The sequence below is a fragment of the Rhinolophus sinicus genome, chromosome X, assembly GCF_036562045.2.
Source record: "Rhinolophus sinicus isolate RSC01 chromosome X, ASM3656204v1, whole genome shotgun sequence".
Taxonomy (NCBI): Eukaryota; Metazoa; Chordata; class Mammalia; order Chiroptera; family Rhinolophidae; genus Rhinolophus; species Rhinolophus sinicus.
The window spans coordinates 8,339,430-8,364,359 of record NC_133768.1 but is presented as its reverse complement, the minus strand read 5'-3'; the positions used below and the strand labels follow the sequence as shown (position 1 = coordinate 8,364,359).

General features: G+C 40.5%; 1 protein-coding gene across 4 annotated transcripts in view; it reads left to right on the top strand.

Moving 5' to 3' along the window:
• ARHGAP6 (Rho GTPase activating protein 6) overlaps positions 1-24,930 on the top strand; it is a 463,010-nt gene that overhangs the window by 378,034 nt on the left and 60,046 nt on the right. For all 4 annotated transcript variants that reach the window (XM_019746346.2, XM_019746348.2, XM_074323559.1 and 1 more), the window contains exon 2: positions 4,922-5,081. In XM_019746346.2, the coding sequence (XP_019601905.2) occupies positions 4,922-5,081 (160 nt within the window). The remainder of the gene's footprint in view (positions 1-4,921; positions 5,082-24,930) is intronic.

Here is a 24,930-nt window from a genome sequence, read left to right as displayed (position 1 = left end):
AAAAATCACAGTCGTGGAAATATAGATTGGGAACGATGAAAGAATTGGGAATTGGAGAAGATGCAGATTATTTGATGTATTCATTACTGCTGATTGGCAGGTAGCAAAAGACAATGAGATGATGGAGGGTAGGGGGCTGAGGGAGGGGAGGGTGATGAACTGGAACAACCCATACAGGTCTGTATGCATTTTTTAGGCTTCAATTAATCATGTTTGTGGTATGTAATGGATTACGAGACGAGTTGGTTCATTCCTCATAATCAAAACTGTAACTAAATGATATCAATGTTATTTAAGATGCCGCCCATTTCATAATAGGCACCTTGGGAGACACCTGTGAAGTCCCTCTTTGTTTATTAGTCGGAAACCTCTCCCAGGAAAAATTGTTTTTTCAGCCATGGGGTAAAGATGTGTTTAAGAGCCTCTGGAAACAGTAGTACCTCCTTTTTTGAAATGACTCTTCCAAGGCCTGACCAATGCAGCTGCCCCGCTTTCAAGAAAGTGCCACAGTCTTTCTGGCATTTGACTGTAGCCCTCTATGGAGCCATGAGCAGCTAAAAGAACTAGTCTTAGGAGAAAGTAACTTCATAAATTCAAGTCGTTACAAATAGACCAAGACTTTTCTCTCTTTTGGCTAACAATTCCAAATTTCCTACAGAAGTTACAAAAATCTAAGAAATTAAGAATCACAGGCTGTAATATATAATGGACGCAGAGAAATTTAAAGCATCACACTTCACCTTTTGGCACGCTAAGTGTAGTCATTTGTGAACAGCTTCAAAAACTATATATTACTTGATTTCATTGGAACTGTTCTAGTTGGGAGATGAAAATGAAGGCTCAAGAAAAGTGTAAACCAGCCAGGTTCTGTTTTGCCAGATTTGGGAATGTGTTTTATCTATTTACTTTTTAAAAATAAAATATCGCTTTCAGAATCTCACAACTTGAACATCTTCCTTCTTCCTTCTTCCCCGTCCAAACCTAATTCCCTTCTGCTTTTCCTTATCTTGGTGCTTAGTGTACCATCCTCCCAGTTGCTCAAGCTAGCTATGTAAGTTATCCTCAGTTATGCCTTCCCCACCCCCACCAATGCATCCAATTTGGCCCCGAGCATCTATGTGGTTCCAAGTGTCTCCCTGTCTGTTCAAATTTTAATCATCATCTTACTTAGCCCTACATCTTTTCTGATCTCTGTATCTTTGACTTGTTCCCTCCCTCAATTCCTTCAGAAATGTGTCTCCAGTATTCTTTCCTGTATGCAAATCTGAGCACGTTCTTCTCTTCCTGGAGGTTCCTGGATGGCTAGCCATCACCTACTCAGTAAAATCCAATCTACTTTGCAATACCTACAGAGAAAGCCCTCCAGGATCTGGCCCTGACTTTTGCATTGCTTTGCCTCCTGCTGTTTTTCTCCTTCCAGCCTCCTGTTTCCCAAAACAAGCCTGTTCTCTCAAATTCATTTGCCTTGGCAACCACTGTTTTTTCCAATGTTGCATTTCTCCTGGGCAAACCTGTACACCTCTTACTCAACTTTTAAGTCTCCACTGAAACACCGTCTTCTCCATAACGCCTTTCTTGATCCCCCAGATAGATGTCAAAGCCTTTTCTCCCGGGTACCCCATTGTATTTGGTTCTTACTTCTAGTATTACAATCTCAGTATTTTATGGCTGGCATATGTTCTTTCTACCGAAGTTTAACTCCTTTAGGACAGGACAGTGTTGTCATGTTGATCATCTCAAGCCTAGTACTCTTCTTAGTATGTATTAGGTGCTCATTAAATTGTGTTTGAATGAATTAACCAGGAGTACATAACAAATAAAAATAAAATACACCTTCTAGGGATTGCTTTGTTTCAGTCATAAGCTATGGTTCAGAGGTTTGCAAACTATAGCCTACTGGCCAAATCCAGCCTTCCACCTTTTATAGTAAATGAAGTTTTATTGGAACACCACCATACTGATTCATTTATGTATTGTCTGTGGCTGCTTTCATGCCACAGAGGCAAAATTGAGTAATTCCTTTCTACTGAGACCATGTGGCTCATAAAGCCTAAAATATTTACTGTCTGGCCTTTTACAGAAAAAGATAGCCAAGCCCTGCTACGTAGATAACTGAGCCCATTGGAGGTCACATTTGTAAATGCTTTTAAAAAACAAGTGTGTAATTCCATTTTGATACTTCAAAAAGCAGTTGGCTCCCTTAGATACCTAAGCTTCATATCTAGAAGCCATCGAGTCATCTGGGACTTCCCATCTGGTGGAAGAAAAGGCAACTCACTGATATGGTACCTTGTGGTGCCCTAAGCTAAAAGGGTGTGATGAGGATATGCCAAGGCCTGAGTCCCCAACCTCTAACTGTCAAAACTTGTGCTTAATCCAGTTACACCAAAAAAAAAAAAAAAAAGAAGAAGAAATCCAAAATGCACTAGACTTGGAAGAATTCTCTTCAGTTCACCAAAAGTGACTGCAGCCTACCTACTTTGGCTAGATTTGCTCACTCACTCCCCATCCCAGAGCTGTTCCCCTGCCAGGCTCCCGGAGCCCCTCCTGGGCTCCCGGTAAGCTTCCTCCAGATGCAAATTCATACATGTGAAAACAAACAAACAAAAAGTCCTCACTCCCTTTAACTCCTGCTCAGACGTGGCCTTCTCCGTGAGGTCTTTCCTGGCCACTCTCTCTGAAGCTGTGCATCCCTCTTGGCTTTGTGTTCCCTCCCTAGCAGTTATCATTATTTAACACACTATGCCCCTTACTAACCTTGTTTATTTTCTGCCCCTACTAGACTATAATATCTCCATTTGGTAAATGAATAAATACATAAAGGAAATCCCAGATAAAGAGGAAAACATATCTAAGCTTTAGCATAGCGCCATTCACTCTTTGCAATGAACATTCTAGGCAGGAATTTTCTGCCTGCAGGGACAACAGAATCTTAATAGTTGCTGAGGCCAGTCTTTCTGTCTCCCTTCTTTAAGGTGACTTATGAGGATGGTGAAGTCTTAGGAGATTCCTTAAGTGTCCCAGGCAGCCATGGCAAGTCCTTGGCAGTGCCTGTGGGCATCGGCACTGTTCCTTTCTTCTGGAACTTTTCTTGATTGTTGATGAAACCATAGGTACCTCTGCAAAGCTGTGGTGCCCTGGCTGGTATCTGTAATTCACAAGAAGTCCTCCTCAGTAAGGGGATGTTGGGTTTCAGAGGATTATGAAGCATTATTTCTCAGGCCATCACTTCCTCACTGTCTGCATAAGGGTGGCGCCATTCACTCTCATGGGCATCCAGGGTGTGTCTCATACACACAAGTGTACTCAGGAATGTGCGAATCTTTGCTTTGATTCTTTCATATGGAATAATATTTTTTTTAGCTTGAAAAGAACAGAAATTTATTTCTCACAGTTCAAGGGACTGGGGAGTCCGAGGTCAAAGAGTTGGCAGATTCACTGTCTGGTGAAAGCCTGCTTCCTGGTGCATAGATGGCCATTGTCTTGCTGTGTCCTGGCAGGGGAGCTCTGTGGGGTCTCTTTTATAAGGACATTAAATCCCGTTCATGAGACCTCCACCCTCATGACCTGATCACCTCCCAAAAGGCCCTACCTCTTAATACTATCACTTTGGGGGTTTGGATTTAACAGTGAATTTGGGCTATATGTAGTTCTTATTGATCATATCTGTGTACTTACTGTGATCGCAATAGCTCATTAGAGTGCTGTAAGGAGAAACTCAGCAGTTACAATTTAGCATAGAGTTTAAGGGCATACTTTTTTTAGCTTGGGTCTTGGTTGGTTCCAAATCTTGTAAGTTTCATGATTTAGGGGGGAATTACTTAACCTCCCCAAACTTCAATTTCATCTATATTATGTTTACATCTACTATATATTACTATGATATTGATATAATGTATCATAAGTACGGACAGTCCCTGACTTAGGATGGTTTGACTTAGGATTTTTTGATTTGAGGATGGTGCGAAAGTGGTACACATTTTGCAGAAACCATACTTTGAATTTTGAAGTTTGGTCTTTTCCTGGGCATATGATATGCAGTACGACACTCTTTCGTGATGCTGAGCAGAGGCAGTGAGCCACAGCTCCCAGTCAGCCATGCAATCTATGAGGGAACCGTCACTGCATTCCATCAGGGAACCGTCACTCTACAGTGTACTGTGTTTACAGTGTTTTTGGATATTGTGTTCTGACCACATTTCAGGTGGGCTAGGCTAAGCTATGATGTTCCATAGGTTAAGTGTATTAAATGCTGTTTCGACTTAACAATATTTTCAACTTACATTGGGTTTATTGGGATGTAACCCCACTGTAAGTCAAGGAGTATCTGTATATATTATAATAGTGTATCATAAGTATATACCTATTGTAATAATATGTTATATATCATATACTGGACTATATTAGGTAATGTTATTATAGTATTGAATATTATATTAAATAGGGTTAGAAATGGTGGCCACCTCATAAGGTTGATGAAGGGAATAACTAAAAAGCCCTTGGCACCGTCACTGATACATGGTAAGCTATCAATACATAGTGTCCCTCTTATGTCTAGTGTACATGATGGCAGTTAGCAGCAGTTTTTCCTGTTACTGAGCTAAAAAACCCAAAAGTTTCCATGTGTTCCCATGAGAAGAGGAAGTAGGACCCTCAAAACATCTTTCCACAGAGTTTTCTTTGGCCTGTGTATGCATCACTCTATGGGACCGGGTGACCCAGCAAGTACTCGCGATTTTGATGTTTGCAACTGAGAAAATCCATTGTTAAGTAAAGAGTGGGTTGGACTTTAGGGATTTAGACACAGTTTGGGAACAAAAAGATGATGTTTGCTTGACTTTATTCCTGACTAAGAGAGAGGATGAGGTTTGGGAGATGTCCATGAACTGTGTAACTGGCTGTTTTTCCCCTTTGTCTGCAGGGTGATTTCACCTGGAACAGCATGTCGGGCCGCAGCGTGCGGCTGAGGTCAGTCCCCATCCAGAGTCTCTCAGAGCTGGAGCGAGCCCGGCTGCAGGAAGTGGCGTTTTATCAGTTGCAGCAGGACTGTGACCTGAGTTGTCAGATCACCATTCCCAAAGGTAAGGCCCTGTCTGTCATTCCATCAGGGAACACTGCAAGTCAAACATCTGCTCTGCCATAGCCACAAGCTGCGAACTCATCTCACACCTAACAGTAACACAGGAAGGAAACTGCAGTTCTTAATTGTTGGCGGGCATTCATGTCCATTTTGAAAGACATGTTCAAGTGGGACAACTTACATGCCAACTAATATGTTTACTTAAAGGGAAGGTCAACTGGGGGCATTAAAAAGGAAAGCCGTGTGTATCTCAGCAGTCTACATGGCTTCAGAACAACCAATTCAAAAGAAGCTTCAGAAAGGTCAACTTCAAGGGTTACAATTAAAACCGTGTCTATCTCAACAGGATTTCAAAATAACCAGTTGAAAAGAATGTTTTAACAATCTGTTAAACTTGTCATTTGGCTTTCTGCAAACCCAGAATCAGGGATGATACCAATGTTAACTCATTTTGGTCCAGTCCTTCACCTGGCATGTCTCTGCGGCGGGTTCACCCCTATGACACTGGAGCCAGCACAGGCCCCGTCATCGGAGGTTTCACAAACCCAGATCCTGATTCTGGTAAAGAGGAGAAGCCTGTATTTGAAATCCTTTAATCTGTAAAAGTCTGTTTCTGAAGGTTTACTATCTGAAGTGCAAGGGTACTTTACAGTTTATATTAGTGTGTAGCAGAAAGGTAGTCTGAGAATGAAAAGCTACGGTGTTATACAAATTGAGTAAACCAGCCTTTAAAAGCAACATTGGCTGGTGTGCCTGAAATTGCAAGGAAAGCAGGAGAGGGATAGCAAGCATCTAAAGGCTAGAGATTGCTTTGCAGGAGTTCAGTATCTGCAGAACTTCTACCTTGTTTTCTTTGATTAGGAAGTTGAGGGGATGCGTCATGAATATTTATCCATAGCATAACCCACATCTCATATATACACATACACACATAGATAGGTGGTTCTCAACCAGGGATGGTTTTGTCCCCCACCCCCAGGTGAAATCTGGCAATGTCTGGCAACACTTGTCGTTGTCACAGTTTAAGGAAGGATGCAGGTGACATCTAGTGGGTAGAAGCCAGGATGCTGTTAAACATCCTCCAGTACATGGGACGGTCCCCCACAACAAGCATTGTCAGGCCCCAAGTGCCCACGTGCAGTGGTTGAGCAGCCTTGATATACAAACGGACGCGTACTCACAGTCTGTCCACAACCGTGCTGGGGGTGATGCTCTTTTCTTGGCTCATCTGTGGCTCATGGAAAGGGCTTCGGAGTCTGCAAAGCAGGGTTTGAGGACTTGTCTCATCACTCCCCGCAAGCATGAACTTGGGTAGTTCGCCTCTGCAGTAGGAGGCTCTGTTTTGTTGACAAAAAAGAGTAGCACAAAAACACTGACCACACAGAGGTTCTTATCAGATGGCGACTGTTAGGGTTGCTTATATTCTTTAAGCTGGAATCTGGGACTCTGCTGGAGGTATGAAGGAGTTCAGGAAAAGGGAGAGGTAGATGAGGGCAAGGGGCTGCAGGGCCAGGCACATCTGCTTGTCACCACAAGCACAGCCAGTTCCTCCCTGGAGGAAATCCCTACCCCTGTTATATCTTTTCATGTTTATCTAACATACAGAGACCCTCAGCTTAATTAAGAAGAAAACCACTTTTGCAATTGGTGACAAATGAGTACTAATCACTATTCGGCCGGTTACTGCTTCTCCCTAGGACAGACTCGTCGCCTCACTTTGTCTGGGTTTGGTTGTAGGGTGGAGATGAGGCCTGCCCTCCGCTCCCCGTTAACTTACAAGGTGGCCCAGGTGCGGCCCAAGAGTCCTAGCTCCCTTTTACAAGCACAGATGTTCTTTCAGTTTCTTAAAAAAATAGAAATGTTGTTGACAAACCTAATTCGTCATGATGGGAATGATGATTTTGAAAAGTTATGTGAAACCTTGGTTGGCTGTACATCAGATAAGATATCAGGGAACAAATATTCTTTGTAGCTTGTTTTTAAATCTGGTTAATTTGATGTTTCTCTTCGTTTTGGCTTTTTAAAGAGTCCACTAAATAAACAACCTTTGCGAAACAGTTTTGTAAAATTTGACTGCTAGAAGTTCTGTCTTCATCGCTTATTTCTTTGACTATGTGGTCCCTAGCACATTCGGGAGAAGATTTGCTCTGTCAGGAGATTGAAAGATGTTCAGGCTACAGGAGTTATCTTGATATTTTCTATCAAAATGGGAACTAATGATTTACAAATAATTTCTTACTTATGAAGGAGAGAAAGGATTGTGTGGCTAGGTGGTAAAAAACAGGTATCACCCAAGAGTTCTGAAGCTAATATTTTGGGGCAGATGATTATAGACATCAAATACAGAGGGGCAGGAGCCAAAAAAATATACACATTTTAAGAGATGTTATCTATGTATTACTTTTCGAAGTTGAATTGAATTACAGCGGCAATGCGTAGTATGATGTTCGCTCAAAAGATGGCGTTAATCAAATGAATGCTAGCGTCATTCATGGTATTACAATTTTAATACAGTTTTTTTCCTTTCTTAGTATGTGTATATATATATATTTTTTTTTTGGCACCCTCTGTATTTACCAAGATCCTTCAAGTGCACGGCCAGTGCTGAGTGCTATAATGGCAACTTTGCTCCGAGGGTGGCCACTTGGTTCCATGCAAATCCCCAAGTGGAGGTTTCAAACAGGGTCGGATTCACTGTGTGAATTAATTACTCAGGGAAATAAAAACAGCAGCCAGGGCCTAGAACCCAAAGAAATGATACCATGCCTAATGAGACAATGGGTGTAATGAAAATGGAAACACACTCAAGCTCACATTTCTGTTCTTTGCCACTTGAGGACGATTGGAGTATTTTAATTATGGGTATCTGTTTGGAGAACTCTCTCCCTCTGTGAGACTGGTGCCACCAGGGCTCAGATGAATGATATTATAACAGATCATCAGCTTCTGTGATTCACCATAGAGAGTAAAGAACTGGAGATTGGGGCATTGGGAAATTCCTGGGGTGATTTCCTAGAGCGGACTGCAGGGGTGGGATCCAGAGCACAAGTCGAGACTTTGACTGCCTCTTGTGCTATAGTAATAGGTGGCCATGGGTTATATGGGCGCAGATGCAGGTAGCTTACAAGATGATGGCAGAACATGTGAAATCGCTTTCCACTCTCAGTGAAACAGGCAGCAATTTCATATACTAGGAGTGAGGGTGGCAAGGAGGTCCTGGAGGTTTGAGGAAAGAGGAGCAGAGTGGAAGAGAAGGGAACTGATAGACCAGCAGCAATGTTTCAGGATTACAGGACAGTCCAAAAGGTTCATTTGAGGTTAGTAGCTGGGGGTTTAAATTGCAAATGGAACATCCTGACAGTTAAACACTGGTAAAGTAAAACACACCGTTTTGTACTTCAAATTCCCCAGCCCTGGTTAATCCAAATGTCCTCTCACTAGAGTTAGGATTTTCTAGTTGAGTTTAAAGATGGTAGAGAGAGATGTGGCAGTGGAGAGTATATCTGTAGTAGGCAGAATAATAGCCTCCCAGAGATGTCACTGGAACCTGTGAATGTTACCTCGCATGCCAATAGGAACTTTGCAGATGTGATCAGTTCAAGTCCTTGAGGAAGTGAGACTGTCCTGGATTATCTGGGAGGGCCCACACGAACCATGTGGGCACTTAAAAGCAGAGAAACTTTCCCAGCTGTAGTCAGAGAGAGATATGATTATGGAGGAGTGGTCAGAGAGATGCAATGTTGTTGGCTTTGAAGATGGAGGAAAGGGTCACAAGCCAAGGACTGCTGGCGCCCTCTAGAAGCTGCAAAGGCAAGGGAACAGATCCTCCCTAGAGCTTCTAAAAAAGACTGCAACCCCGCTGACACCTTGATTTTAGCCCAGTGAGACCATTTCAGACTTGTGACCTCCAGAAATGTCAAATAATAAATTTGAGTTGTTTAAGCCACTAAATTTGTAATAATTTGTTACAGCAGTAATAGGGAACTAATTACAGTATCCAAGGGAATGATTGTAATCCCAGACCATAGAATCCAAGTTGGGTAAGAAGAGAAGTTAGGAATAAATGTAAAAGACTTACATTTTTCTGGAATAAGAAAAATCAATAAAATAAGGATGTTGGTTATGTAATTAATGATCTACAAACTGAATGTGATTCCAAAAAACTTATCAACAGAACTTGTCTCTGTAATATCACTAAATTGATCTACACATCATCTGGGCAAATAATTATGTTAGAGTAGGAAGGGGAAAATATGAAAAAAAGTCAAATGAAAATTATCTCTATCCATTTATTAAAATGTCATAAAACTAAAGCAATTAAAAGTGTATTGTACTGCTTCATGATAGGCAGATCAATGGGAGACAACAGAGTTCAGAAATGAACTAACATACATATGAGAATTTATGACATGATAAGTATTACATTTCTTGTCAGGGGAGGATGATGGATTATTATTGTGTTTGCAACAGTGAGGCGACCGTTGAGGAGAAAAAGCTGGATTCGGACATTGCTCCTTACATCAAAATAAAGTGATATGGAAGAAAGATTTGAAGATTGAAAAAATGAAACTATAAATGCACCAAGACAAAACATAGCTGGATATTTATGTATATTTTACATTGGGGAAAGCACCACCAAATAAATCATGAAGAGACTGAAACATTTTACTACACACAAAAAACAGAATCATCTGTGTTGCCAACAAACAAATAAATAGAAATTTACAGCACATGTGACAAACTAAAGGCTAACTTCTCTACTACCATGTTTCCCCAAAAATAAGACCTAGCTGGACTATCAGCTCTAATGCGTCTTCTGGAGCAAAAATTAATATAAGACCTGGTTTTATTTTACTATAATATAAGACTGGGTCATAATATAATATAATATAATATAATATAATATAATATAATATAATATAATACTGGGTCTTATATTAGTTTTTGCTCCAAAAGACGCATTATTGCTGATGGTACGGCTAGGTCTTATTTTCGGGGAAGCATGGTATATACTTGTGTTTGTTGAGGTAGACTAACTACTTGGTGCCTTAACACTATAATAGTTTCTTTCTTACTCAGGTACCATCCAGTACAGGTTAACCATGGGAGTCGGGAGAGTGGACTCTGCTCCATGCAGTTATTCAGGGACCTCAGCTCCTCACATCTTGTAGCTCCTCCCTCCTCTATATCCATTCAGCCAGGAGACACACAAACTAAAAACTAATAAGATTTCCATTAACCATATAAGATGACTGATGAGCTTCATTTGTTACCATTCCTAAACTTAAGATATTTTAAAAAGGGACTTTTGAAGAACCTAGAGAAATGCTTAGTGGTAGAACTCAGGAGGTCTTTCAGTGGGAGGATTCATATCTATCAGTAGTTTTCCCTGTGAGCCTTAGATTGCCCCTGGAGGCACCCATGGAATGTTTCTGACTGGTCAAAGGCCACTCTTGGCATAGGCTCTTGGATCAGACTTTCTAGTCTGTTAATGGCCCAACAGCAGAATCAGGAAACAAATGTGGAGAGCATGGTGGAGAAATTAAGCAACACCTAATGGCCTGCATGAACTTTTCATCTATTCAAAACACATGAACAGAGTACTATTTATATATCAGGTAATATGTTAAGCTCAGGTAATATTATTTTGATTGTATTTTAATACAAATGGTCTAAGGCAGGGGTTAGCAAACTGGCCCACTGGCCAAACCCAGCTCACCACCTGTTTTTGTAAATAAAGTCTTATGGGAACACAGCCATGCTTATTCATTTACATATTATCTGTGGCTGCTTTTACATGACAATGGCAGAGTTTAGAAGTTGTGACAGCCCATATGTCTGACAGAGTCTCAAATGTTTAGCATCTGGCCCTTTACAGGAAAAATTTGCTGATCTCTGGTCTAAAATAAAATGAAAGGAAGTGACTGTTCTGCCACAATCAGTAAAGCAGGTTAGTGTAGGTAATGTGGCTTAACCTCATTATATTGTAAATTAAGTGTTTAAAGCCCAAGGGTTCTATGAGAGAGCAATGCATATTCATGTTTTCTTTAGTGCGGTTTTTTTTCTCTCATGTTTCAGTTAATTTCTGATAACACAATTGAGAAAGGCTTTGTTTATGTATTTTGGAAACAATATCGTAGAATGAGGAATATGAGGAATAGCTGATGGTTTAAGAAAATGTGAACAATAGTCTGATAAAAGAGTGTCCTGACGCCTCAAAATTGCTCAATTATATGGCTTCCTTATAAAGCGGTCCCTCACCATTGTCCCTTAGGCAATGTAAAACCCAAGTAAACAACTCAATGAAATCAAGAAAATGATATTCTTGGTAGGCTAACACTGCAGCTTCCTTTGGTTTGTGATTTAAATGTTGATTTAAAAAAAAGGGGGGGCAACCTGGTGGTCAAGGAAATTGTGCTTGGGTATTTATGTAACAACCCTAGACAGGAAATACAACTATCCTGTGTCTACGTTCTTCTTGCTGGCAGTGTTCAGTTGAAGAGGTGATATGCTAGAACTGTTTCTCAAAGCTTTTTGTGTAAATAAAAATAATTCGAAACCTGGGGCAAAATCCAGGCTCCACTGTAGGTAGAAATGCTGATAGGAAGCAAACACTACTAAAGAGGTGATCAAAAAATGGTAGACTGCTGAGCATAGAGACCCTCACCAAATGTCTCTACTGTGCGAGCTGCAGAGCTAGTTGTATCTTCTATGTGCCCACAATTACCTTTGCTGTGATTTTCCCAGGGGATTGTGATTTCCCATGGGGTAAAGCTATATCTTATTTGTCCTTGAATCTGTAACACCAAGTACACTGCCTGATAAACCATTGATCTTCAGCAAATCATTGAGAAAGTACATGCATATTCTCCTTTAAAATGATGCTCCTTCCTTCATTCTTCTCTAAAGAGCATCAGTCACCTTTATCTCATTTCCCCTTATATCCCCAGTAACGATTTTGAAATAACCTCAGTTCTTCTCTACTGCTTCACCTCATGCCCAGTTTCCAACTTTGATTGATGGTCTCATAGGGTTGATGTGAGGCTTAAACGAGGTAATAACCATAATGAGCTTAAAACATCTCCTGACATCTTATCCACTCAGTAGAAGTTATCCATCACCGTTATCATCATCATCATCATCATCACCATATCACTTTGTCTTATCTCGGCCCTCAACCCTAGACACTCCATCATTATGTCTCACCTTAACTACAGCCATAGCCCCCCACCTGCTTTCCTCAATTCACGGTTTGCCGTCATTCTGTCCACCACACCTAAAACCACCAGAGTAATCTTCAACCACAGACTCTAATCCTTTGTTGGAAAAGCACCAAACAAAAAAAACAAAAACAAAAAAATATCTCGAGGCCCTCTGTTGCTCACTGATCTCAAAAGCCATTTACAATAGTATTTCATATGAAAAGAAGAAACCCATTTTGTTTGCAGCTTATTCTGAGAATGCATCACAGATTTCAGTTTATTTACCCTGGAGCAGAAGGTTTCAAACTTTTTGTCCACAACTGACAGTAAGAAATACATTTTACATCTCAGCCCAGGAAACACATGAACCAAATGGTCTTTATCTTTATCAGAGATACACTTTGATATTTTCTATAATTTCTCTCCTATCATCGTCTATTCAATTCTGTATCATTTTCTAAAATATGCTTGTCAAGATCCACTATATTTTCATGATCCATTAATAGGTTATGTCCCACAGTTTGACTAATGCAGTTTTAGAAGGCAGATGGAATGGACAAGAGGACATCAAGAAGAAAAGAACAAAAATGTCAGTATGTAGAACTTTCGATTGTTCTATGCTGTGGCTCTCAGGCTCTTTGTCAGTTGGATGGGACATTGCTTGTGTAGGGCCACAGAAATGAACCGAGGCTAGACCCTTGGCCTAAGCTGTTGCCTCCTTTATCTGGAGCTCAGCTGTGGAATGCCACCCACGCGGCTTCCCGTGCTGCTTCACTGCTCTCTGTTAATACCAAGCTGAGCGTACAGCCCAGAGGAGGTAGATATGTGCGGCTTTAGGTTTTAAGGGGGTAGAAGCCTCTAATGGAGGCTACAGTGTCATTTCAAATGTAGTTTTCCATCCAAGGTCTTGTCCCTACTGGTCACATTTACATGTATTTGTATATCCTTGTTGGAGCAGCAACTAGCATTGCACAAGGCTTTGGCGTCTTCAGCAAAACTTTTGTCACTGCAGTTTCTGAAATATTCTGGCACCTTTCAAAGATTTCAAGACTACACCATTCTCTCTGTAGGGAATCATGGCCCAAAAGTAAACTTGATAATTACAAAGAGTGTTCCATCCTTGAAATGTGAACAGGGACTTCCATTCTTGCTTTTTATTTTGTTTCCCCATGGGTGAAAAATAGGCAAAATACGTATTAATTGAAATGAAACACTGAGTGTTCTTTTTAAACCAATCAGGCTTTTTAGATCATTTGAAATTGAGGCCTCAAAATTATTCAAAAATTCAATTAGTGGGTGTTTATAAAATTTCTACAAATGAAAAGCTCTGGAGAAGTAGTTTAAGGGTAAGATGGGAATGGGCAAACTACAGCCCAAAGGCCCAATCCAGCCCCCTGTCTGCTTTTATAAATCAAGTTTTATTGAAACACAGCTACACTCATTTCTCATTTTTTTCTGTATTGTTTAAGGCTGCTTTAGTGCTACAACAGCTGAGTAGAGCAGTTTTGACAGAGAGCATACGGCCCACAAAGCCGGAAATATTTACTAGCTGGACCTTTACAGAAAAAGCTTGCTCATCTCTGATTTAAGACATGAATATTCATTTGATATAGTAATTTGAAGCGATTATTCATGTAATTGATTGACTATAGCATCCAAGTCATTTCAGTTTCTTCACTCCCTTAACTTTATTTTGCAATAATTGAGTGTTTTTTAATGATCAGAGCTTCGTAACTCTCAGATGTTTGGGTGTTTATATTATATGTGACCAAATATTTTTTCAAAGTGCATAATAAATTCCCTTGGTGGCACTAAACAAGAAAGAAAAGTTAATATTTTTATGAGTTGCTTAAACAACTGATGCCATCATGCTGTTTATAGGAATGTAAGCTATGCATTAAATGGGTGACTTTAATAATAAGTCAATCTCCACTGTGGGTTGATTATTAGCTTCATAATCACTATCTGATTTGATAACTGAAAATTTAGCAATATTTATCTTATTTCCAGATGTATAGTTCTTTGTAAACTGATCTCCCTCCTGTTACCCTCCTTATCTTAGATCCCACCCAACACACACAAATTGAAAACTTCAAAGGATGTCTTTCTTAGGGATACCTGCCATTACATGGTAATGCTCGCACAAATATATGTAGCAAAACACATCCCACAACAGAGTTTTGGATGACCCACTGTTAAGATGCTTTGGCTGCAAATTATGGAAAGCAAACCAAATATGGCTTAAATAATAAAGACATTGATTCTATTACTTTACAGAAAGCCCACGGATAGGCTAGTTCCAGGACTCATTAATGCAGTGGCCTTCCATCTTCTTCTCTGCCATCATCAGTCGGCCACGTTGTTCTTTGGCTGGCTTTCTCATTGTCACATAATGGCCCTAGCAGCCCCTGGCATCACTGCTCCTCTGGCAGCCTGAGGAGGCAGAGAAGAGCAATAACTCTTCAGCAAGTATCTTTGTAGTAAATGAGGATTTTAACTGCTGCCTCTCAGTAGATTTCTCTTCGTTCTCACTCCCTAGAATTGTAACACCTGCCAGTGTCCAAATCAGTACTGGCAAGCAGAAAGAAATCACCAGAATTGGCTTAAGATTCCTTTCCTGAGCCTGGGGTGAGGACTCATCCCAGGATGCATGACGACATGGAGGGTGAGCACCTAACACAATAGGGAAAGGAAAAAGTGGGGATGTCTAGTAGGATAAAGATGGATTTAGATTAGAGACAATTGGTGTACGTAATAGTAATGTCATCTTCTGCCATTGCAAACAAGCAATAGGGAAGGAACTATTCTTATATCATATCTATATGACTTAGTGTCTAGTACAGTGTTTTGCTTTTGCTTCTCAGGAAATATTTGAGAAATTGAATGGAATGGATTAAAAAATTCAATGATAGCACATTCAACTGCAATGCAAAGAATAATCCAAAACAAGAATGGAGAAGGAAAGAAGGAGGAGCCTAATAGTTTTCATCTAATTGCATCATTGTCTGTCCAGTTACTGAATTTGTGAGAGCTGTTTTATGGGAACAAGTGGCAGACATTTGGCGGAGTTCCCAAGGTTTAAAGTCTGTGATTTAAAGATACATGATTTCCTTCTTACTTGTTCAGTCTGAAACAACATGTATCAAAAGAAAGTAGATAGCATTCGCCCCTGCCATAGGTCACTCTTGTCTGACTCGACCTTTTCAACTCCAACTACAAGCTTTGGCTTTAAAATGAGTAATGATGAAATCCCCATAATTTGGAGTTGAATTTCCTTTAGTTAACCATCCAGGGTATTTCTTTGGGATGAATGATTTGTTTTTTCTTTTTGTTTTCCTACCTGCTTTCTTTCCTTTACACTCCAGGAAAGAAACATAGCTTAAGGAAATGACTTGCCAAAGGCCATTTTTCTTGCTCTGATATTTGGAAACGTCTGTCTCTGCAAATACAATGCCTACCTAGAGTAAGTCAAAAATACCATTTTCAATTTAAGGAATGTGCAATAAGAGATGCAAATTCAGGATCCTGGAAGGACAGACTAGCTCCTAGCCAGTCTGTTCCCCACCCCACCCCCAGAACATGGGCTTATAGTTACAGCTTTTTTGGGGGGGAGTCATAGCACTTGAATGTGGAAAAAATGACAGCAAGTAAAAGATCCTTCTAGGGCATAATTTGATCATGACCAGTTATTACAGCAAGTAGTGATTACAAAGAATGCCGGGTTAAGGAAAAACCATAGTTGAGCTGTTAAACCCATGACATCCACGCCATGTGATCTGCTACCCTATCTCATGCTTTGAGAGACTAAGGAGACACATTCAACAAATCAAATATCTCAGTGACTTTTTGTAATAGAAAAACACTTGCTTTGAGGTTCGGGAATCTACAAGGTTTCCCTCCTGAGGAAAAATTGCAGAACTAATTACCTTGCCAAAATAATTTCTACAAAACAGAAAAGGTTTCTTAGTGTTTAGTTTAGCTGGAAACAGGGTGACCTCCAAGACCTGACTCTTTTTACAACAGTAAGAGACTCACAGAATGTTCTTATTTTCTGACCGCAGCTTTGATAATTTCACCACCACTTCAATATGTAAACTGTGGGGATTAGTACATTTCACAAGTACTTTGGGGAGCCTCAATTCTAAGGAGAGGCATCTGTATTGCTTAAGAATACCATGAATGTTTCCTTCCCTGAGAAACATAGACACTTTGGAAATAAATTTTGAAAAATCTAACCCACAAGGTGCTGACAGGATAAAGAAAGTGTTTAATTCATTGGGATTTACACCAAGAAAAATGACTCAAGAACCCTATTTCTACCTGCCTTTTATTTCAGTCAAGGTTAATGGAAAAACTGCTAAAGATAGGTGATATATAAATGACAACTTTGACCTATGTATTTGATTAAATAACTAACAGTGCATAGCATGGAAGATTTCTTTAAAATGACATTAAATATACATAGTGAGACCCAAAGTTGACTGACTGGTAGTGCCAGTTTGGGCTTGAATACTTCATTTTCTACATTTTAGGTCGTTTTCTTCCAGAATTCTTATTTGTCACTCTCTTGAGCCCTAGTTCCCACTAAAGGAACTATCAATCCACTTGTGAATTTGCAATTTTCTCATCTTTTTTCACCAATAAAATGCGTGCTTGATGAAGCGTTGGATTACTAGGAATAAAGCATTAAGAGACTCAGGATAAGAAAGCATTTCCTAGACAAGCAGTCACCATGTGATTTATTGGGATAAACCCCTAGCAAAATTCAAAGTTCTCTGAGAAGGGTAACTTTGTCCTTTAAGACTGAACTCAAACATTAGCCTTCCCAAGCATTTCTTCATTTTGCTTTAATGAGGTTTCTACTTATCTATCTGTCTTTAGCACTAAACTGAGTTTCTCAGAGGCAGAGATAGCGTCCATTCATCTGGGTTCATAGCACCTACTTCTGTCTCACTTACAATATGTACTTAATCAATGTTGGATGGAGGGATGGCTGGAGTAATGGGTGGATCAATGTATAGGGGATGAGCCCATTTTCTACGGGAAGATGCCATTTAAACAGATAGCTATTATAGTGTAAGTAATATTCCCAAGCCAAGGAGATTTATCATGTTCTGTGGTGCAACATTCCTGGACAGAGAACCCTTGTTTTAGAATGGAGAAGAGATCCCTGCTTTGGCTCTTCTAAATCTCTGGGGTGAATCCCCTTACACCAGAGTATTGCACTGGTCATCAGTTCCCCTACCCTGGGCTTGCTACCATGCATTCAGCCAAGAAGCAGAGGTGGCCATTTTCCTGGTGGTTACTTCTGTCTCTCTGTCAGGGCTGTTCTCTCTTCCATTTCTTGAATATAGAGCAGGCAACTCAAAGTAGCAGGGTCAATTTTGAATCTGTTCCACTGAGGATGGTGATGGCAGTAATTGGCTCCAATGTCCAGCTTGACTCTTCCGGAGATACGATTTTGACTGGGGTTTGCTTGCCCAGCTCTCACCAGTCCCTACCTGTTTTCCAATGTGCACGCACAGGGCCAAATTAACTTACATTGACTACATTACTCATGGGAAAGCAGTAGAGATGGAAAATCGGCACAATGAATGGCCCTCAAGTGTCCAGGACCATTCATAAAATTATTTCTCTGACAAACCTCCTTTTCCAAACTGGAAATAAAAAATCTGGTTTAATCTTTTTCTTGCCTTATATCTGGGAGGTCTGTGGCTTGAGAGCCCTCAAAAGGGAAAGTAGATGAAAATAAAGGATGAATTTTAGTTTTAGTAAAGGACACAATATAGTTTTAGTAAACATTGTTATAAGACACCACAGATTGTATAACTCACCTATTCCACATTCATATAGATACATGTAATGTAAAAACCACATTTTGGCTTATCAGCAGAGGCATGGGAAGTTGAATATAAGCAGATTTCTGTACTAATCAGTCTCCTTGGATGCAAATGACAAGTACCAAGCCTGAATAACCTAAGCGGAAAAGGGATGTAGAGAACCTAAGAACTAGGATGTGTCTTGAGACAATCTAATCAGTCAGGTATAAAAACATCACCAGCGCCATAAAAACAAATCTGCTCAAGACTCTCATCTGTCCGCTCCCTTTCCAGAAAACGTGCTACACCAGAATGGCAGACAGACACAATGGATGCTTTATATTAGCCTAGACACTCGTTTTCTTTCAGCGCAGAGAGATGTGAACAGAAAGATTATTTCACTAGTTTCAGCCAGGTGAGAAACTCTGGCGTGTGAGTCACCTTCTTGTGATAAAGTTGAGCTCCCAAATCTGTGTTTCAAAAGTACATAGTGAACAGTGCAAACCTCCACTTTTTCACACACTTGGCAAATGAGTTCTCAACCTTTGCTTGACTACATCCAGTGCCTGGGAGAAAGGCTTTATATTTTATTTTTTATTTTGGAATAATTTTAGATTTACAGAAAAGTCATAAAGATAATATAGAGTTCCTTTATGCCCCTAGCCCAGTTTCCTCTGATGATAACATTTTATATAACCTTGGTATACTTACCACAACTAAGAAACCAAAATGTGTCCGTTACTATCAAGCAAACTACAGATTTTGTTCAGAATTCACCAGTGTCCACACAAACATTTTTCTTCTGTTCCAGGATCCCATCCATTATACCACATGCATTTAGCTAGGCATCTTTTTATTTTTTGTTTTCCTTTTTTAAAAAAATAATAGACATTTCTTATCTCACACAGTTTCTGGGAATATCATAGTCTGGTTGTTATTCTAGCTCATGAGGTTGCCATCGAGCTCAGCTGGGACTGCTTTCATCTGAAGGCTTGACTGGGGCTGGAAGACCAGTGGCCAGGCTCACTCCTGTGGCCACAGGCTAGAGACCCCAGTTTCTCACCATGTAGCCCTGCGTAGGGTTTCTCATGACATGGCTTCCCCCACAGTGAGGAATGCAAGACAGAGAGCACCGAAGATGGAAAGCACAGCAAACAGTGATTTTTTTTCTTTCTTTCTTTTTTTCTTTCTTTTTGGTTTTTGGGTGTGTTTTTTTGTTTGTTTGTTTGTTTTTGTTTTTTGTTTTTTTTCTTAGGCAGCTCATTCCATCACTGAACAGTTCCATTTGCTGACAAAACTGCCTTTCTATAATTTCCTCCTGAATTTTTATTCTCACCAATAGAGGACTGGCCAGTACATCTCTTTATCTACCATGTTTAGTATTCTAAAAAACAAACAAACAAAAAACGACCGAGGTGTGCCCTGAGTCTTCCCTGCAGGCTAAATATAACTCCTTTCGTACAAGTGTTCACCCTCAGGTACCGGTCCACACCTGATCTGCCCCCCACAAAGGAGAAAAAAAACCACTTTATCCAAAGAAATATAAGGCTGTTGACTCAAGGAACTTGCTTTATTTCCCTACCTACGAACTTGGTAGAAAGACAGCTAGAAACAGACTCATATTTCATTATAAATTGAAGGAAATTGTTATTGTGTCCCAAATTCAACCTGGCATTATAAAGGCTCAACAATTTGTAAACATTTTTATATTGTTCTGTTTAAAACAGAGACTGAGATTGGGTATAAACTGAGCATTGTGACAAGTGATGTGAATGTTTTGTAGTTTGGCTGTCACATGGTTTGAGCACATAGCTGCTCTCTAGACAGAGTTATGCATAGGTCGGTGGTTCTCAACCGTAGTGATTTTGCTCCTGTGGCACATTCGGTGATGTCCAGAGACGTAAGTGGTTGTTACAACAGGGAATGGGTGGGTGCTTTGATATCTAGAAAATCGAAGCCAGGGATGCTGCTAAATATCCTACCGTGCACAGGACAGGTCCTCACAACAAAGTGTTATACAGCCCCAAATATCACTAGTGCCAAAGATGAGAAACCCTGTTAGATTACTTGCAGTTTCTAAAGGGCCGCTTCCCATGCTGCCACCCAGGTGTCTCTTTATGTCAGTTTCCCTCACTTTTTAACGAAGCTCCCCTTACTGCCTGTGAATTCCTTTGGTTTGCATTCTCTGAGAGTCTCCTTTTCTGATCCAAGTAAATAAAGAGACAGCTGTGGTTGAGAAAGGCAGGGGACGTGGTGCCAAAAAGCATTCCTTCAAACGTTGCTTAGCAGGAATTTTTTGAAGATTTGAAACAAGCTACAACCATCCTTAAAGGCCGGGATGGAGTTGCAAACTCCAAGGCTGGCCAGGTGTGCAGTGGCCCCGGGTTAGGTGTTTATGCTGGCCTGGGTTAAGTGTGAGGAACGTGAGGCCCAGTCTGCCAGCTCTTCCATCTTCCTTAAGAGGTTAGCAATCCAGATATGTATGTGAACTTACCAAGACTTTGCATTAGAACTCAAGTCTCTATCAATCACTGTGGGTGCCAAACACGACCCGAATAGCTGGTGGGGGCTGGATATGACCATTTTGCACCCCCTGGGCTAGTTGTTTACCGGTGTCAGTAGCAGCATCAGAAAGGGGTTTTGTCCCCAGAGTTACATTTAGTAACTCTTAGTTGTCTTCATTTCATATCTCAGTGCAGGCGTTTTCTTCTCCTTTCCAGGAATGCAGTCTTTATGGAGCTCTAAAAGTGAAGGGATTTCAAAGACCTTATATGTTGATGCCCTGTCTTATATCCAGGTGCACCTGGGTTTAGGCCATCTTCACCCATTCTCTCTGGCTGCCTAGCTAAGGAATGAGCCTTAGCATCTTCTGGTCCAGCACCCATACTTCTGGGAGGGCCATGTCTAAATGACCCTCACAAACGAACGTCCATTGTTTTGCAAACACCTCCAGAACCGTGTCTCATGATGCAGAGGCAAAGTGACCTTAAAGAAAGGATTTTTCAGCTTCTCATCACAGATATCTGGGTTCTGCTCCTAGCGACCCTTTTCAAGAACTGAGCCTTTTGGAAAGAGCTAGTAGTCTATGTTTGAATCCCAGCTCCACCACGTACCAGTCCTGTGAGTTTTGGGCAATTTGCTTTAGTTATCTGATTTTCAGTTCTTTCAACTGTAAAATGAGTAAGTAAAAAAGCTACCTCAGCGGATTGTATGTTGATGTGTATTAGATAACACAGAGGTTGCCAAAAGATATATACACATTTGAAGAAAGGAAAAACTGTATTAAAATTATGCTGATGGGAACCACTCTGAGCACCTCTTGTAATTGCAGAAGTCAAACGTGACCTGTATTCATCTTTTGTTATCAGTATATAGAGTATTACAATTTCAATACAGTGTTTTCCTTTCTTAAAATGTGTATCCATTTTTTGGCATCCTCTGTATATATGCAAAAATGATTCATGGCAATTATGGTGAATATTTAGAGCTTAAAAATTGCCAGTGTCTCTTGTTCTTTCTCTGTCCTCTCTAACTTTGTATTGCCTTGGGTGTGTTGGTCCATATATCTGGCCCTTAATATCGCATCCCTCATATAGACACCACATTTTCCTCACTACAGCACAGGTAGAGGGTAAGGGTGCCATCCTTGATGTTGCATAGCCCTGGGTGCAAGTTCTGAATTTACTGCTTCCCAACTTGTGCCCTTAGACAAGTTACTTAACCTCTTTTAACCTCAGTTTCCTCATCTGTAAAATAAGAATAAATTATAGTGTGGGCTTCATCGAGCTGCTGTGAAAATGTAATAAGGTCACGGATACTGAGCACTTTGCCTATAGTATGTGCTCAATAAACACGAGCTATTCATTACTGTGTGCCCATTTCACAGGGAAGTCGTGGTGGTCTGGAGACACTGTAGGTATTCAGATATTTAGAATAGTTAAACATTGACGAATTTTTCTTGTGCAGGACTTTCTTGCTGAGTTTTCAGCCCCATTCAGTTAATGTAATTCTATGTTGGTGCCATTCCGTAAGTGATGAAGTCTTTTTTATTACTTTCATTGAGGAATAACATATCTAGAGAGTCATGTGCATAAATATGAATGTGCACAAGTACAACTCAATGGGTTTTTAACATGTATACGTCATGTAACCACCAACTGGATCAAGATATAGAACGTTCTCAGCACCCCAAAAGGCTCCTTTGTGCCCCCTTTCAGGCAATATCCATTCCCCCAAAGTTACCCTTACTCTTCCATCTATCACTATAAAAGAGTCTTTCCTTGGACACTATTTTTATTATTATTATCTCTAGAATCAATTTAATATGGAAAATAACTGTTTTATAACCCACATTCTCCGAATCTGATCACCTTAAAATGAGGAGTTGTGTGCTTCATTGATCCTGGGTTCCCTCAGAACCAACCCCAAATGTCCCTCTGACTTCTGGCCATGGGCAGTGCTGACAGGTCCTCATGGCGTGCCTCACCCTGTGCTACTCAACTTGGAGGGAGACAGGAACCCAGGAGACATGGTTCTGCCCTCAGAGCTTCCAGTATAGCTAGAGAAACAAACAAGCCTTCAAATGGAGTGCCACCCGACAACAAATGAGTCCATGAAAAACATGTCCTAGAGGGGCAATGGCATGTTTTCTTGTTCTCAGTCCTCCAGCCCCCAAGAGGACGCCCAGAAGAACCACACTCCACACCGATAGTTCCTTTGCTTTGGGGTCACGAGGATGTGGAAGGCTTACTGCCTCGCCATCGGCCGTTGTGTCATGTCTGTCTGTTTCCCACCCGGACATGGTCTCCTGGGGCACATTAATGAGGTGAAAAGAGGGTGCATGGAGTCCAATCCCCAAGTGCCTCCTCCAAGATACCTTTAGTCATGATGTGTGACCCCCATTCTCTGTACAGGGCACTGTTGTCTGTAAGACAGTACACACCGTGGGAGCAGTTAGCAAGCATAAAACATGGCTGTGCAGTGTTCATAGTTAGGAAGCTTTAGTTTCTGTAAAAGCTGGAATGGCACTTATCACACTTATTGCTGTACAAGGAACTGGTTCACCACACATTGTTCTGTATGGTTGCACGTAATATGGCAGTCTCTTGAGCAAGATTTCTGTGCTTGTGGGAAGAAAAGACACTCTTCAAAAACTGGAGCTCAATAAGCAAACTGCTGATTGATCACAAGGGAGAAGAGAAAACGTGAGCAGTTTCATTTCTCAGCTCTTGTCATTTTCCTGAGGATTTTAAGTGACAAAATGGTGTGCTAAAGCAATGCATCGTTTCACATGATTGCACATCACCCATAATTTTGTCTAGTTCCTGTTAATAACATTCACTTCTGTCTAATTAAGTGAAAAAGGTAATATTTGCTGTAAATAGTTAAGCGTTTTATTTTTGTTGTTGTGTTTTTCAATTGTAGGCCACTATTCACAACGATCACATTTTTTCCTATAAGGATGCTTTGATATGTTGTTTGGAGTGTTGGAGTTTGAAATCCACATTATCCTTGCGAGACTATGTAAGCTCTCATACTGGTGGGAATGTCAATTAGCAAAACTATTTGGAAAACAGTTCGGCGTTACTTGCTAAAGCCTAAAATTGCATACATGCAGGCCTGGCAATGCAGCTTCTACATACACCCCTTAGAGCTGTGGTTCTCAGACGTTACTGTGAAGCAGAATCCCCTGGATGGCTTGGTAACACACACACTGCTGGGGCCCATCCCAGAGTTCCTGACTCAGTAGGTCCGGGGTGCGACTGTAGAATTTACATCTCTAAGAAGTTTCCAGGCGATACTGATCCTACTGGTCCTAGAACCACTCTTTTAAGAATCACTGTCTTAGAGAGATTCTTGTACGTGTACGAGGTGTGATCAAAAGATATGGTGAATGTTTAAATTTTAAAAAATGTATTACAGTAAAAGACACATTGCCATTAATCCCCCTCAAGATACTTCCACTCACTTCGACTACATTTATCCCATCGTTCTTGCCACTTTCTGAAGCAGTTCTGAAAGTCCTCTTTTGTGAGTGCCTTTACTTCGTCCTCCATCATGACAATGCCCCGTGTCACACATCACTTCTGGTATATGGCAATTTCTGTCAAATAAAAACATCACAGTGTGTCCTCATCCACCTTATTCACTGGATCTGGCACCATGTGACTTCTGACTCTTCTCCAAAGTCAAAATGACCATGAAAGGTAAATGTTTTCAATCGATTTGGGACATTGAGGCAGCCATGACAGCGCAACTAAACACACTCACGAAGGAGGACTTCCAGAACTGCTTCAGAAACTGGCAAGAGTGATGGGTTAAGTGTGTTCGAAGTAAGGGGAAGGATTTTGAGGGGGATTAATGGCAACGTGTCTTTTACTGCAATACATTTTTTTAAATTTAAATATTCACCTCATACATAAGAAGATTTGAACAAAAGTTTTCAAAAAACATTGTTCCTAATAGTTCCAAGCTAGAAATGACTCAAATTTCTATCAACAGTTCAATGGGTAAATTAACTGTGATATAGTCATACAAGAAAACACTATCAAAATGAGTGACATCCACCTACCTGCCTTAACAGGATGAATGTTGATGAATGAGACAAATGAGGCAAGAAAGAATACCTATAGCATGATTCCATCTGGGTAAATTCAAAAGCAGGAAAAACAAAACTATATTCATTATAAATGCATACATCAATGGTAACACTGTAAAGAATAGTGGAAAACTGATTGCAAAAGTCAGACCAGTGATACAAGGAGTTAGGCCTTTGTACTAGCAGTAGTCTACATCTGAACTTGGCTGTTGATTGTGTGGGAGTTGCCCC